The 15660-nt window shown below is 44.5% G+C and overlaps 1 protein-coding gene and 1 long non-coding RNA gene across 2 annotated transcripts in view; one reads left to right on the forward strand and one right to left on the reverse strand.

Annotated features, from left to right (window-relative positions):
- LOC120927071 (transmembrane protein C1orf162 homolog) overlaps positions 1 to 15660 on the forward strand; it is a 68000-nt gene that overhangs the window by 1320 nt on the left and 51020 nt on the right. Inside the window, exon 2 of the mRNA XM_040337499.1 lies at positions 12185 to 12228. Within this exon, the coding sequence (XP_040193433.1) occupies positions 12201 to 12228 (28 nt within the window). The 5' untranslated portion in view covers positions 12185 to 12200. The remainder of the gene's footprint in view (positions 1 to 12184; positions 12229 to 15660) is intronic.
- LOC120927072 overlaps positions 13863 to 15660 on the reverse strand; it is a 45067-nt gene continuing 43269 nt past the window's right edge. Inside the window, exon 3 of the long non-coding RNA XR_005747027.1 lies at positions 13863 to 13981. This is a non-coding gene — a long non-coding RNA (uncharacterized LOC120927072). The remainder of the gene's footprint in view (positions 13982 to 15660) is intronic.

Consider the following 15660-nt stretch of genomic DNA (forward strand, 5'->3'; position numbering starts at 1 on the left):
GAACTGGAGAACGTGCAGAAAAGGGCAACCAAAATGATAAGAGGCATGGAGGAGCTCAGCTATGAGGATAGATTAGAGTGGTGGTTCTCAACCTTAATTCTCAAGTACTCCCAAGGGGCCATGTTTTGGGATCTTCTCTTAGATAAAATAGCTCTTTTCAGGTCATTACAGAGGACAAGGAAAAAATCTTTATGTCTGGAGGAAAATAAATGTAACCTTCACATAAGGAAAGGCTTTGTCACAGAAAGAGCTGTGAAAATGTGGAATAGACTCAAGAACTAGTTTTTTCAGCTCAGTAAATTGTTTAAAAAAAGAGCTGGATGCATTCTGAAATGCACACAATATAAGTAGATACTAATATATAGAGGTAATAACACAAGGGGTAGTTGATCCTGGGAATATTCGATTGCCTCCTGGGCGTTCAGAAATACATTTTTTCCCCCACTGAAGCATATTGGATCATGTTTTTTTTTGCCTTCCTTTGGATCAACTTTGAGTATAGGATTGTATATACAGTAGTGGTGTTCGCTATTGCCTTTTTTTCTGGTTAAAGTAGATGGACTAGTGTAATTTTTCAACCTAAATACAGTATATAACTATGTGTAACTGGAGGCATGTCATTTGCCTTCATACCTTGCAGTAAAAGGTGTCCTGCTTTCTCATCTCAGAAAGTTGGGAGATATGTTGCAAGAATATCACAAAGATATAATAATCATATGCTCAAAATACATACAGTGCTCCCCTTTCTCATATATATATATATATATATATATATATAACATTCCCTTAATCGGGGCTTTTTTTCAGGGGGAACTTGGGGGAACTCAGTTCCACCACCTCTGGCTCAGACCCTTTGGTGCCCGCTCACCACAATCACTTGTAAACACAGAAGTCCGGTTTCTTTTTTTTCAAGTGACAGCTCTGCACTCTGTGTGTAATCACCTGAATTCTGCACTATGTATGTAATGCAATCCTGGTATTTAATGCCCCTTTAAGACCCTTCTGCTGTTTGTGAAATCTGAATGGGGTCGTGGTTGAGTTCCTGCATCTATTTTCTGAGAAAAAAAGCTCTGCTATACAATGCCAAATAGTGCATACAAATGGATATAAATCCCAATCCCTATCCCTATATAAATTATCTTACTTCTCAAGTGCCAAAAGGTGCACATAAATATAAAATCCAAGTTTTATGATTCAACCTATCAGTGAAGTGCATACTGATACTGTATACACATTGCATTGCGTGTATCTCAGTGTGCATGCCTAAATATGCATGTGCAGAATTTAAAGGGACCCTGTCACCAACTGAAAAAATTACTAGTAAAAGCACATTGCAATGTGCATTCGAATTTGAATGACCGGAGAGTCAATTCTCTAGCATACCCCCTCCCTCCCTGCAAGTCGTATGAGAAGATTTTGTTCAAAGAGGCATATGCTGTCTCTGTGCCCCAACAACATGGTGTAAGGGGCTTCTTGAACACTGCTGCTTTGCTTGAGCACAAGCACTTCATTGCTCAGTAAGCTGATTTTTATTTTTTGTGCTGAAGGATACCTAGAGCACTTTAAAAAAAGCACAAATCAGCACTATTTCAATGTTCAATCTTTACAGCAAACAAATGTATGCCATGGGCAGTGCCGGGACAGGATGATCTAGTGCCCAGGGCGAAGATGCCAAACTGTGCCCCCTTGTCCCCAAAATGTATGAGCATTATGTGTCAGCAAACCCACCCCCCTAAAAAAAAAAAGAAATTAAGCAGTACTCTCTATGTTTACCCCTAAACACAAATTCCCTTTGCAGGCCAAAATATTCCCCAAACAAAAATACCCCCCTCCTCCCACTGCTGAAATCCCCTCTCCTGGCACAAATCTTTGCCAGTCCCATCCCCCCTCCCAGGTCAAATGCTCTCTCCCTAAACCCCCCAGATTTCCCTCTTTCAGGACAATTCCCACCCACCTAGAACAAATCCTTTTCTTCTTACCCCCTACTAGCACACTCTCATCCCCAGAAATAAATGTTTGTTTACTCATTCCCTGGGTCCACAGTACAATCCTCTCCTTCCTTCAACACATAGACCTCAGATGCAGGTCTGCCTCCCAGGCTCCTCCTCAGCTTGAAGGCTGCCTTCTGGCCTCTTCATCTTGCAGGTTGCCTTCCAGTCTCCTCCTCATCTTGACAGGTCACAGTTGGGAAGGAGCTCAGGAGAAACAGCATTACAATACTTTATACAGGCCCGGGATCCTCGCCGACTCTGCCAGACTCGTTGCGTCACTTGTCACGTGACTTCAAGGGATCCCTTGAAGATGTCACATGACAAGTGACACAACACGTCAGGTGGAGCCGATGATGTTACTTCCAGTGCCTCGTACACTCTGAGTTAGCGGTGAGAAGGCGAGGAGCTCGTAATTTGGAGATTGTACTTGCAATAATTACAAGATGTGGAAAATGTGCACTCTTCAATTTATTTTAAATGGTATTGTGCAATTATATTTCTCTATATATCCTGAGCATTAGCAAGAATCGATCTTCATACCAGGTGTATGTTCCTAACTACTGTAGGTGGTTCTTCCTGATATTTAAAGATCTTCCTATATCTATGTAGCGCCTGTGTACTTTATAGTACCGGTGCTAGTTAAATTTAAGGTTAGATCAGACTGTAGTTAGACTCTGATCCAGATTGTTAAGTGCAAAACAGGGTCTCTGTCTCAGCTTGGCTGTGCTGTAGGATATTCTGTTGCGTTGGGGTGTTCTTCCAGCCCTGGTGCTGCAGGTGGCAGCAGTGGAGTCAAGGTTTGGGTGCTCTTTCTCAGCAGCCAATCAGGGGGGTTTGACCTCGCTGTGTATGCTGGGGAGGGGTATTTATGAGACAGACACCATTAGTTCTGGGTTCTTCTTCGTCCAGTGTGGCACCCACCTTTAGGGTGGCCACATCGCGGCACCCCAGCATTGTGGCCTACCTGGCCGGGGCGTGCGTGCCATGCGATGTTCCTGGCTCCAGAGCCATGCTGGCCCGTAGTGTCTGAACGGCGATGGGAACCCGGTGAGTGACTGTGTTCCCACCTTTGGGGATCCCAGGCTGTGCTGCTGTTCGGTGGGGAGGCAGTCTGGGGAGCGCCATTGGGAGGCTGGCGGTCCAGGGGGGCCTGGACGGACCACCGGGATATGAAGATAAAAAGATTATACATAATCATATTACAACCCAAGAAACATATCTATATCTCTCTTTCCCTATAGTATATGCAAAAAAATAAAAAATAACATCTAAATCCACCTTACCCACATCTCTAAATTTAGTACCGTCATTCACCCTTACCTCTTTATTTCCCCTTCCTTACATACCCCTCCCTTTCCCAAAAAATTAATAATAATAATTTCCCCCACAACCCCCCCCCCCAAAAAAAAACCCTCTCAAGAGATGGAGTGACTGTCTTCTTCTTATTGTATCTCATGTACAGGTACGAGCCCCATGCCGAGGATTCCTCACTCCATACTTTTCTCCCCTAGCATTCTCTTCCCCTCCTCAGAGTACATAAATAGATTCCATCCTGTCCATGTTTCAACATACTGTTCTCTTTTATTTTGAGTTGAAAGGACCAAATCTTCTATAGCTCCTATCTCTCGTACTCTGTTGAGCCATCTCACGATGGAGGGTGTTCTGGTATCTCTCCACTGTAAGGTTACTCCGCTTTTAGCAGCATTAATCAGATGGCACAACACCGATTTTTTATAAGTCAGCACCGGGATCTGTGAACAATGGAGCAGGAAAAAAGCAGGATCATCTGGTATGGGAAATTCTGTAAATTTTGGGGAAATTCTCTGGACCTCCAACCAGTATTGTTGAACTTTTTCACAAGACCAGAATATATGCAGCAACGTTCCTCGCTCCACTCCACATCTCCAACAGCATTCTGGGGTTTCTAAATAAAATGTATGCAGCCTTACTGGGGTGTAATACCATTGAGTTAGAAGTTTATAATTGGATTCCTGGGTTTGTGTACAAACCGAGGAATTCAATGACAAAAAGATGATGTGTTTATGCTGAGTTGGCATAAAAATCCTCCCCAGGTTTCTTTCCCACTTACTAATTCCTGGCATCAAAGTCCCCCTGAGGGGTATTCAGCAGCCGTACATCTTAGAAACCACTCGAGATAGTGGTTCCTCATCTTCACAATAGGCTTCTAATGTTGTTAATTGTCGCCGGAAATTTAATGGTGGCCCCAAAGATCTCAAAAAATGGTTTACTTGGAACACCTGCCAAAGATTTAATTCAAGAGTCCCCCCAGGTTTCATTAGTAAATCAATAGTTGGCCAGGTTTCTGATTGTAAAAAATGTGACACCTGGACAATACCCTTCTCTTTAAGTTTATTAAATGCTCCACCCTCCATTCCTGGTATAAAGCCTGGATTCCCCATTATGGGAAACAGGGGTGATTGGCCAGTTGAAAACTTTGGATTTTGGCAGACCTTAGCCGCAATTCGTAACATTGGGCCAATTGTGTGATGTTTCTTCAGCAAGCTCGGTATTACATTATAGCACCAGAGAGATTTGGACTTTCAAATGACCATAAGGCTCCATGCACACTGGAAGCTAAAAAACGATAAACACCAGTAGCTTTGCAGGGAGCTTTTCAAAGTTTTTGCAATAGCTTTTATTAGCGTTTTTTAGTGTAGCTTTTTTTTTTCAATGGATAAAAAAACAATAAAAACCGCTGGTGAGCTGCGTTTGAGCATCTTCTGTCTTTTAGCATTTTTCCCACCGAAAAACGCCACTTTGAACGCAAATTTCTGGCGTTCAGAAAAAAGCCCATAAACTCCACTGCTCATTAACACTAAAAAACTTCCATGTGTGCATGGACACATAGGCTAACATAGAGTGCAGTTTATGGGCTTTTAAAAAAAAAAGCCAAAACGCCAATAAAAAGGAAAATTTATTATCATACTTACCGTAATTTTCCTTTCCTGATGGACTCCATGGCAGCCTACGTGTGGGTTAATCCCGCCTCCTCTCCATTGATAGGACCCCATACCCATAAAGGTTTACTCACCGCCCAGTACTGGTGTTCCGTAACTATCCCGACTCCATAATTTCAGGGTGGGAACTCCGTCTGCCATGGAGTCCATCAGGAAAGGAAAATTACGGTAAGTATGATAATAAATTTTCCTTTTTCCTGACTGACTCCATGGCAGCCTACGTGTGGGAAATAACTAGCCAGACCACACGGGTGGGTATGCTGAACAAAAATACATTTTAATTTGTCCCGTCAACTGACAAAACTGATAAACCAAAATTCACAGAGGAAAGAGATGCAGGCTCAACACAGTAATGGGACATAAAGGTATGTATAGAAGACCAAGAGGCCGCTCTGCAGATGACATCTGGAGCCACGTGACGAGCTGCCGCCCAGGAAGCTGCCATCCCTCTGGTAGAGTGAGCTGTCACAGCTTGCGGAGGAGCCAAGCCCTTCGCCCTGTAAGCCTGCTGAATTGTCTGAACGATCCAGGCCGCGATTGTTCTGGCAGAAGCCTTTTTCCCCTTGTTACTGCCTGAGTGCAGGATAAACAAATGATCTGAACGTCTAAAGGGGGACGTCATCTGGATGTATTCAGAAAGGATTTTGCCCATGTCTAGAGGGTGAGTCTCATTGGAATCCGAAGACCTGAAGGTAGGAAGGACAACTTCTTGATTCTCATGAAAGACAGAAGAAACTTTCGGATTTGAACCCAGCATGGGTATCAAAACCACCCGATCCGGGAAGAAGGTCAGGAATGGCTCTTTGTGACCAAGAGACCCGATCTCCGACACTCTTTTGGCCGAGGTGATAGCGACCAAGAATGCCACTTTAGCTGAAAAGTCCTTTATAGAGGACGGGGAAGGCCCCGACGTACTGAGCCCACTCAGAAAATCCAGGACTAGTGGGAGATCCCACTTGGGAAATCTTGGCTTCCTTTGAGGTCTCAATCTTGATGCCCCTCGAAAGAATTGTTTGACTAGTGGGTGTACTGCCCACGAAATTCCAGAGAAGGCTGACAGAGCCGAGATTTGAACTCTCAATGAACTTACGGATAGGGGAAGATCTAACCCTGTTTGGAGAAAACTCAATACATCTTGGATTTCTGGATTCCTGAAGGACCTGCCTGAGACCGTAGAGAATTCTACAAATTTAGCCCAAATTCTTCCGTAGACTTTATTCGTGCTTGCCCTTCTCGAGCTCATCAGCGTGGAGATCACTCCAGAGGCGCAACCAAGGGATTCCAGCCTCTCCCTCTCAAGAACCAGACCGTCAGTTTCATCAGAGCCGGACAGGGGTGTAGGAGTGAACCCTGAGAGAGAAGGTCCGGTCTGACTGGTAGAGGTACTGGGTCCCGATAGCTCAGTTGGACCAGGAGAGGGAACCATGGTCTGTTCGGCCAGTAGGGGGCCACTAGTGTCACCTCGACCTCTTCTGCTTGAAGTCTCTGTAGAAATCTCAGAATTACTGGGATCGGGGGAAAAGCATATGCTCTCTGAAAACTCCACCGATCCGTCAAGGCATCCGTCCCGATCGCCTGACTGCAATGACCTCTCGAGTAGAACTTCTCCATCTTGGTATTGTGCTGTGAAGCAAAAAGATCTACTTGGGGACTGACTCCCAGAGACAAGATCCATTGGAATGTTTGGATGTGGAGAGACCACTCGTTGATGTCCACCTGAGTGCGAGAAAGAAAGTCTGCCTGGGAGTTCTGTATTCCGGGAATAAAGACTGCTGTCAGGTTGACCAGGTTTTCCTGTGCCCACTTCATGATGGGTTCGACTTCCCGTAGAAGAGACGAACTCCGTGTCCCTCCTTGCCTCTTGACATAGGACACTGCTGTGGTATTGTCCATCCTCAACAGTACCGACTCTCCCTTCAGGAGTTGGGAGAAGGACTGGAGGGCACACCAGGCTGCTCGAAGCTCTAGGATGTTCGAGCCCGGATTGCGGAGGCGAGCATCCCATCTGCCCTGTGCCATGTTTGTACCACACAGGGCCCCCCAGCCGTAGCCACTGGCATCGGTCGTCACTGTGACCCAGGAGACCGGGGCAATGGAATGACAATTCCGTAGATTTTTTGGCTGAAGCCACCAAAAGAGGCTGTTCCTCATGGAAGTTGAGATGCGAATCTGCTGATTCTTGTTGCCTGACTTCCACTGCTTGAGGAAGCCGGACTGGAAGGGACGTAGTCTCCATAATGCCCATTTCACCATGGGGGTTGTGGAAACCATTGTTCCGATGATTTTTAGACATTGGAATGCCTTCAGGTGGTGGGTGTCTAACGCTCGAGAAATCCTCTCTTGAACCACAGGGATCTTTTCCATCGGAAGAGAGATGGTTTTCTTCACTGTGTCGAACTGGGCCCCCAGATATACTAGGTATTGAGTTGGTTCCAAATGGGTTTTCGTTAAGTTCAGGAGCCAACCGAGTTCGGACAGGATCGAGATTACCTGATCTCTTTGCTCTAAGAGCTGTGTCTTGTCCTGGGCTAGGACAAGGAGGTCGTCTAGATAATGATAAAGTCTTATCTTTTTCAGTCTGATAAAGGCCACCACTGCCAACAGGGTTTTGGTGAAGACTCGTGGTGAGGTTGTCAGCCCAAAGGGTAGGCACACGAATTGAAGGTGTTCTTGCCCAACGTGTAACCTGAGATATTTCTGTAGCTCGATTGCCACCGGAACGTGGAAATAAGCGTCCTTCAGATCTATCGAGATCATCCAATCGCCTGGCTGTATGGCTTGCTGGATTGTCGACAGAGTTTCCATCTTGAACCTTCTGTGTTTTATAAATTTGTTTAGATAGGTCAAATCTATGACTGGACGCCAAGCACCGCTTTTCTTCTGCACCAAGAAGAGGGGGGAGTATACTCCATGAAACTGTTCGTCCTTTGGGACGCATACTACTGCTCCTTGGGATTTGAGAGTAGATCCACATAAGTTAGAAGAACCTGTCTCTGTTCCGCTGACCTTGGGAGAAGGGTGGAAATAAACCTTGGAAGAGGAATGCTGGAGAACGACCATGCGTGGCCTGATGTTATTGTCTTGATGACCCAAAAGTCCGTGATCGAGGCCGCCCAAACGTGCCGAAAGAGGAGCAGTTGAGCTCCCACCCGATCCGCCTGGGCGGGCGTTGTTTCAAAAGGACTTAGCCTGATCGCGTCCACTCGACGCTTGGTTAGAAAACGCTGGTTGGCGAAAAGATGCACGGCCTCTACCCCAGTTTCTTCTGAAGTTTCCGCCAGGTCTGTAGGCTTGAGCTTCTCTGGTGCGGTCCGGGCTATACCTTCTGAATTGCGGTTTCTTCTTACCGGACTGACGCCTGTCCTGGGGGAGAAAACCCGATTTACCACCTGTAGCTTTAGCAATGGCGTCATCCAGCTTGTTGCCAAACAAGGATGATCCCTCAAAGGGAATCTTACACCAATTTTGTTTGGACGATGGGTCAGCGACCCAGGGGCGCAACCACAAGGCCCTTTTGGCTGTAACAGAGGACAGCATAATTCTTGCCAATAGGCGAATTAAATCAACGGATGCCTCCCCCAGAAAGGCAACTGCTAGTTTAAGTTCTGAAGTAGCAGAACTTCTGGCCAGCTCTTCAGAGACACCCTTAAGGAAGGAGTCCACATTTTCCGTCCAGGCCTCCATTGCTTTGGATAAAGCTGCCAAGGCCAAAGCAGGTTTGCAGGCTGTACCAGCCAGACCGTAGATTCTTTTGAGGTCTTGATCCATCCTCCTATCAAGACCGTCCTTGAAGGACACTGAATCAGCCAGTGTCAGTGTAACATGTTTGGCCAGTCGTGTCACTGCTGCGTCTACCACAGGAATATTCTCCAGGTGTTTAACGTCATCTGCTTTGAAGGGATACAGTCTGGAGGCCTTGTTGGCCATAGAGGACCTCTTGTCCACTCTACTCCATTCTTCTTCAAAGATGCCCTTTAATTCGGTTAACAACGGAAAACTTGGGCGTTCCTTCCCCAGGCGTTTGAAATATTTCTTTTGCTTAGCTGGAGAAGTAGATTGCTCTTCCCACAAGAGAGCCTCCTTGATTGCTTTGATAAGTGGTGTCACTTGGGAGAAGTCGAACTCTAGACTCTCCTCATCGCTTTCCAGTTCACCCTCCTGGGAATCTGGAGAAGCAGCGCGAGGCTGGGAAGGACCGGGATCCTCAAGGACCTCAATGGCCGGAGAACCAGACCTGACGGTACCGGTTTGACTTTGTGTGTGGGAGACATTCTCTCTCAAAGATTTTTGTACCACACGTTCCACAAGAGACTCGATACGACGATCTTCAGTCTCCTTTTCCCCAACCGCCAGGGCGTAGCATCGGTCACATAATGATTTGCCCTCCGGGACATAAGTATCACATCCCCAGCAAGCTCTGTGATCAGAGCGGCTTTCGTGGCGGTGGGAGCGGTGTCTGGAGGAGGAATGGGAACTTCTCCTCTGATGGGAAGATGTAGACGGAGATCTTCGTTTACTCTTTGATTTAGATTTAGAAGAGGAACGTTGATGCGGCCTGGCAAGGTCTGCGGACTGGATAGCGGCATAAGGATCAGGACCGGAAGGGCTAAGGAAAAAATTAGACATATGTATAGGGGGAATAAGTCAGACAGAAAACATACAAAGTGTGACTTCCACCCCTATGCCCCCCCTCACCCGCACATACCTTGTGCGTGAGGGCTGGCCACCTGTAGACGGTGACTGGTCCATGGTTTCTTGGACCTGCATAGTACTGTGATATATATATCCAAACAACTGAAGAGATCCTAAGATGCCAGATAAAAAACAACAATATAAGAATACTGCCCCTTTAAGAAGAGAAAATTTTTTTTTTTTTTTAAAAACCATATAGAAAAGTTAAAAATTTTCAAAATGCTAGGCAAGAAAAGAAAATACATTTAAAAATTAATTTGTTATGCAGCAAAAAATACCAACAATGCATTAAGCAAGAAGAATGAAAGAGAGGATCTATGCCTATAGCATAGGCAGATCCCTCACTGACCTGGCAGAGTATCACAGGATCAGCTGCTCGCCTGTCAGGAAGAACCCCAATGTACACAGGCGAGCAGCTGATTTTTAAATCCCCCGCCGGTGACGTCAGACGCTGCCCACGTACGCGCCTGCGCAGTGGTGAATGGCTCAACGGCGCCTGCACGGCCGCCGCGAGTCCCGTCCGACTGCGCATGCGCGAACCAAGCCTCGCTCTGAGATTGGGTACTGCGCATGCGCGAAGGGCTCTGGTGCTCGCACCAGGAAGAGAACAAACGGCGCTGGAACGCAGGAGCGCTCCAGCCGCCATACAGGCAGGAAAAACAATACATGGGAAACACACAACACATAGGTGACTGCCATGGAATAGAAATAAGACCTTGCCAGCCAGGAAGTCCGGATCTTCAGCACACGCAGCAACGACCGCACAGCGGAGGGGAAGTTGCTGCAAAGCTCTCCACCCGCCCATGGCTGGGATCCGAGCTGCACCGCTTAAAGTGTGCTATCCATTTCAAGTATGTCCTTGTTTGCACAAATCTGTATTTCCTAGGTCCATGGAGGAGGACAAAAAAGGAACACCAGTACTGGGCGGTGAGTAAACCTTTATGGGTATGGGGTCCTATCAATGGAGAGGAGGCGGGATTAACCCACACGTAGGCTGCCATGGAGTCAGTCAGGAAACTGCAGTTTATCAGCTTCTGTGTGCATGGAGCCTTATGCCGCATACACACGACCGTTTTTCGGGTTCTAAAAAATTACGTTTTTTATGTCATTCAAAACGATTGTGTGTGGGCTCAAGAGCATTTTTCACGATGTAAAAAATGGGCATTAAAAATAAAACTAGCGTTCGTAATGGAGATAGCACATTCATTACGCTGTAACAGACTGAAAAGCGTGAATCGTCTTTTACTAACACGAAATCAGCAAAAGCAGCCCAAAGGGTGGCGTCATTCGAATGGAACTTTCCCTTTATAGTGCCATCGTACGTGTTGTACGTCATCGCGCTTTGCTAGAGCATTTTTTTTTCACGATCGTGTGTAGGCAAGTCCGTTTTAATGATTGGGTTGAAAAAAAAAATTTCTAGACCATTAAAAACGTCACTTTTTAGAACCCAAAAAACGGTCGTGTGTACGCGGCATTAGACTTTTTTCACTATTGCACTTGATTCTTCATTGTTTAGGTGTGGCGATGCACTGATCGCGGTTTATATGTTTGATTCATTTTATGCAAAGGTTTTAGTGATGAATAAGCACACTATTATTGTATATAGTTAAACAGCTGTTGTCTCTGTGTGTATTTGGAACAAGGAAGCGTGTAGCTGTCACCTAGCTAAACAGGGAAGCAGAAGCTATACTCTGACCGAACAAGGAAGCATGTATTTTTGCCCTGGTTAAAAATTAAACGTTTATTAGAGGACAATTAAAGGACAATCATAAAGCCTCCTATTTTTCACCCTTCCCACCAGTAATAAAAAGTTAAAATCAATGTAATTTTTTGTGGACTCTTAAATGGTCAATCCACAGTTCTCTATCTACAGGTTGAACTTCTGGGCTGACCTATACTGACTAATACTGGGCTGACCTATACTCTATTACAACCTATACTCAAGATTCCAGCCACATAATTTTCCTTCCAAGTTATCACCTTTTACTGTAACTACCATGAAGTCTCACTCCTTTTACTGCCATCTTTACTGTCAAATGAAAAGTCTGATAAATACAGTATAAAATTGGAAATAAAGACTTGCAAAATGCTCTAAGCTGAGTAATACACAATTTACAAAAAAAAAACAATAACTTTTAGGTATACAGTGCATCCAGAAAGTATTCCCAGCGCTTCACTTTTTCCACATTTTGTTATATTGCAGCCTTTTTCCAAAATACATTAAATTATTTTCCCGAAAATGTCATGACAAAGGCTATGAATGATTTTTTTCCATTTGAAATTTTTTATAAATTTGCAAAAATTCAAGCAAACGTCTTTCACGTTGTCATTCTGAATGGAGTATTGTTTGTAGAATTTTGAGGGAAAAAAAGAATTTAATCCATTTTGGAATAAGGCTGTAACATAACAAAATGTGCAAAAAGTGAGGCGCTGTGAATACTTTCCAGATGCACTGTATACAGTAGATTTACCTATTTTGTCAGTTATGTGGCAGTTAACACAATTTAATTTATTTACCCATAGATACTTAGCAAGAACAATGGGCGGAGGATCTTCCAAATCTACACGTAAGTACCAAAAGTGGATCTAAAAATCAATCGCTAGATTCTCAAATAACCTATACATACAGTATTTATGCAATTTCAATTGTTTGATTTCTTTTTAAATCTTCATCTTAAATTAAAATAATAACTTTTGATCTAACCATGAGGATTTTTGGTTAGGAATATTCTGTTATGAGGTGGCAATTGGTGTGTCCCAGTTGTATACATAAGTTGTATGTCAATTTAGAAGGCTAAAAAGGGTATGCGAACCAGGCAAAGTTCAAGGAGGTTCTGTGAACCCGTATCCCCAAATCTTGCTTTTTGTGGCCTTTTCTCAAAACAAATTTGCAAGCTTTTGTAAAAAAAAAAAAGACTAGGGTAGTTGGGAACTGGTATGCAGGAAATGTACTAATGCAATTTTTTTTCAAGTGTAGCTGAGTGCTGCAGCCAGTTTTCCCCTGCAGCTGATAGGAGGGATCTGTGTGAAATCCCCCTTGCTCCCCCCCCCATCCTGGCAAAGAGCTTGAGACAATTAGTGATCAGTGGAGCTTCAGCCAATCAAGGAGCAAGAGAGTCTGAGCCAATTGAGCATGAGAAAGAAAACTTGCTGGGATGCAGAGCCTCATGAGAATTTATTTTCTTAAAGAAGCACCGAATAATCCTTGTTTCTAGAGACTTATGGCAAATGCACTTCAGTTCCCACAAACCCTTGCTGCTAGAGGAGGAGCGTTACACAGCCTTTCTTGAATAAACTGATCAAGATCAGAGTAGTCCGGGGAGAGAGAGCAATGGAGACAGATCTACAGCCAGAGTTTGTGTCCCAAAGCCTATGGACTGGAGCCATTAAAGGCAGCTAACGGGCCTGGTTCTGTACCTGTTCACCCACGTCAGGTAGAGGGGATGGATTTGCGTCTAAGACTACCATGGAGCTACCATCAGAGACTGAGTTGAGAGAGAGAATCACTGCAGCTTCAGGGTTTGGGCAGAGAGACTGCGGCCTGTTTGACAATCCTGGACCTGACTGTTGGGAGCCGCTGATCATCAAGCCATTGGGATTGATTTGGCAGCCTGCCAGGAATCGGTGAACTGAACTACATGTCCTAAACACCCTCCACAGTTTGCTAGCCCAAATGGAGATTGCTCCTTCTGAGCAATGTAGCCTCTGTTATCCACCAAAATTCTTAAGGGCCTCACCAAAAGCCGACCAACATTACTTACTAGGCGCCAGGTGCTTCTATCACCTCCAGGGGCACTCCATATTAGGAATGATTACCCCCACTTGTTACTGGGGTTGTATGCTCAAGGTTCGCAACAGGACCCTTTCTATTGCTTTGAACTTGTTGATTTTGTTTAGTGACTTTGGTAATGCAGTTTAAGATTCAGGTTAACACTACTGTGGTTTCTGTAAGTGCAAGCTAGTGATTCTTTGTTCATTTGGCTATTATAGTACTCTTATGTATATGCATTCATCCGTTATTTGTACCATGTTAGCGGAAAAAAAGAGACCTTATTGTATTGGACTTTACTGGCACCAGAGAGGAACAGCCACACATTTAGTTACTAAATTAGTAATTAAAATCACAATGTTTATAACAAAGAATGCTGTATATTGTTAACAAATATTTACAAAATTATGAACATATGCTCAAATTGGATCACATTAGCCATATAATAGAACACAGAAATTAGTCTTTGTTAAATGTTCCAGGAGGTTGACATGTTTCACATCTAACCACTTCCTCAGGACCTCATTGTTTTGGCAACAAAGAAAGTTGGCCTATCCAAGAGAGAAAATAAAGTATTCAATACATTTGCATGTGGCAGAGAGTCATAATCGAAATAACACACGGTGCTTTCTGCATCAAATTACATATCGCTCTATGAGCGTGACATTAGGATGGTGGTATGGTGTGCGGTGCAAACTGAATATATTGGATGATATGGCAAAGTTAAGTGTATGACAATACACATACAATCCTATATAAGAACAGGGATAAATAAACAACTAATCGCCAGATACTCAACCCTTTTAAACATCATTAGGATACCGCTCTGATCATAAAACGTACTTAGTTGTGAGCCAACTGGGAGAACAAGTCAGGTATAAAGAGATGTTATATCATGTTCCAAAGTTCTTGCCTCCACGCCTCCACAAGGACCCAACAGTTTGCAATGTAATTTGTATAGATTTATGTGCCAAATATAAATATATATGGGTGGCTAGCTCATGGTTAAAACACCATTAACTGCATTTGTAAAGTGTCATTGAGGAATTCCTTAAAGGACCACAGCCATAAATCCCACTGTATATTCATGAAACGATATATTTATCCAATGCATGGAGAAACCATATGACCAGCCACCTAAAAATCACATGGAGAATACCTAGTATAACAGTCCCAACAAAAAAAGGGTGGGGGGCGGTATTCACTAATAATAATCAAGCCTAAAACATACTTACCAAACAAATATCTACCACTTAAGTCCCACCATCATCAAGTACATAGAGTGGACTAGCCTAATTTATAACTGTTTGTTTGTTGCCAAAAGTTTGTGATGTCATGTGTCCACACCATATAACAATGCTGTGTCCAATACAAGTATATTGTATGCCTAATAGATGCAACATCCAATATGTAATGCTGCAGGCCGGCAGACATGGGAGGGCGCACACTGGTCCACCCATCGGTGCCATAGATGACCAATCAACATCCACACGGTGCGAACCAATCGACATTGCCAGTCCGCGCATGTGCAATGTGGAGCCACGCACACATGCCCAGTACAGGACCCCTTGTACCATATTGCACTGAATTGCCTTTATAAATTCAATTGATTTACTGTCAAGCTGTGTGTTACCTTTTATACCTGTGCATTCTTTGAGTGATAGCCTGCTAATCCTTAACTCATCAGGTGTAAACGGTCTTTAGTATAGAACCAAGTGTGTTAGTGGGGATCGAGCAGTTTTGAGAGGACTGGCAGAACAGAGGCAGCTCCTGCAGGAGTAAACACTACAAAAGATGCTGGGGCAGATCCACAAAGCACTTACGCCGGCGTATCTCGAGATGCGCGGCGTAAGTGTAACTATGCGCCAGTGTAACTATGCGCCGTATCCACAAAACGAGATATGCCGGAAAAATAGGTTTTTACGACCGACGTAATTTTTCTACACCGGCGCATCGTAGGCGCAAAAATACGCTGTACGCACCATTGTTTTGCTATGCAAATATGCAAATGAGGGAGATACGGCGATCCACGAAATGACGTTTGTCCGGCACAGGCTACGCGCTATGCGCGTAAGCTGTACGTCCGGTCTAAAGTTACCCCTCAAAAGTAGCTTTAACTTTGCACCAGAAGTGTGCAGGTCAGCTTCAGCAGCACCGTTAGGGACGAGCTGAGCAGCAACACTTGCAGGACAACAATCTGTATACCAACATGCCAGGGGCATCCATGGTC

The sequence above is a fragment of the Rana temporaria genome, chromosome 2, assembly GCF_905171775.1.
Source record: "Rana temporaria chromosome 2, aRanTem1.1, whole genome shotgun sequence".
In the NCBI taxonomy this organism is placed as follows: domain Eukaryota; kingdom Metazoa; phylum Chordata; class Amphibia; order Anura; family Ranidae; genus Rana; species Rana temporaria.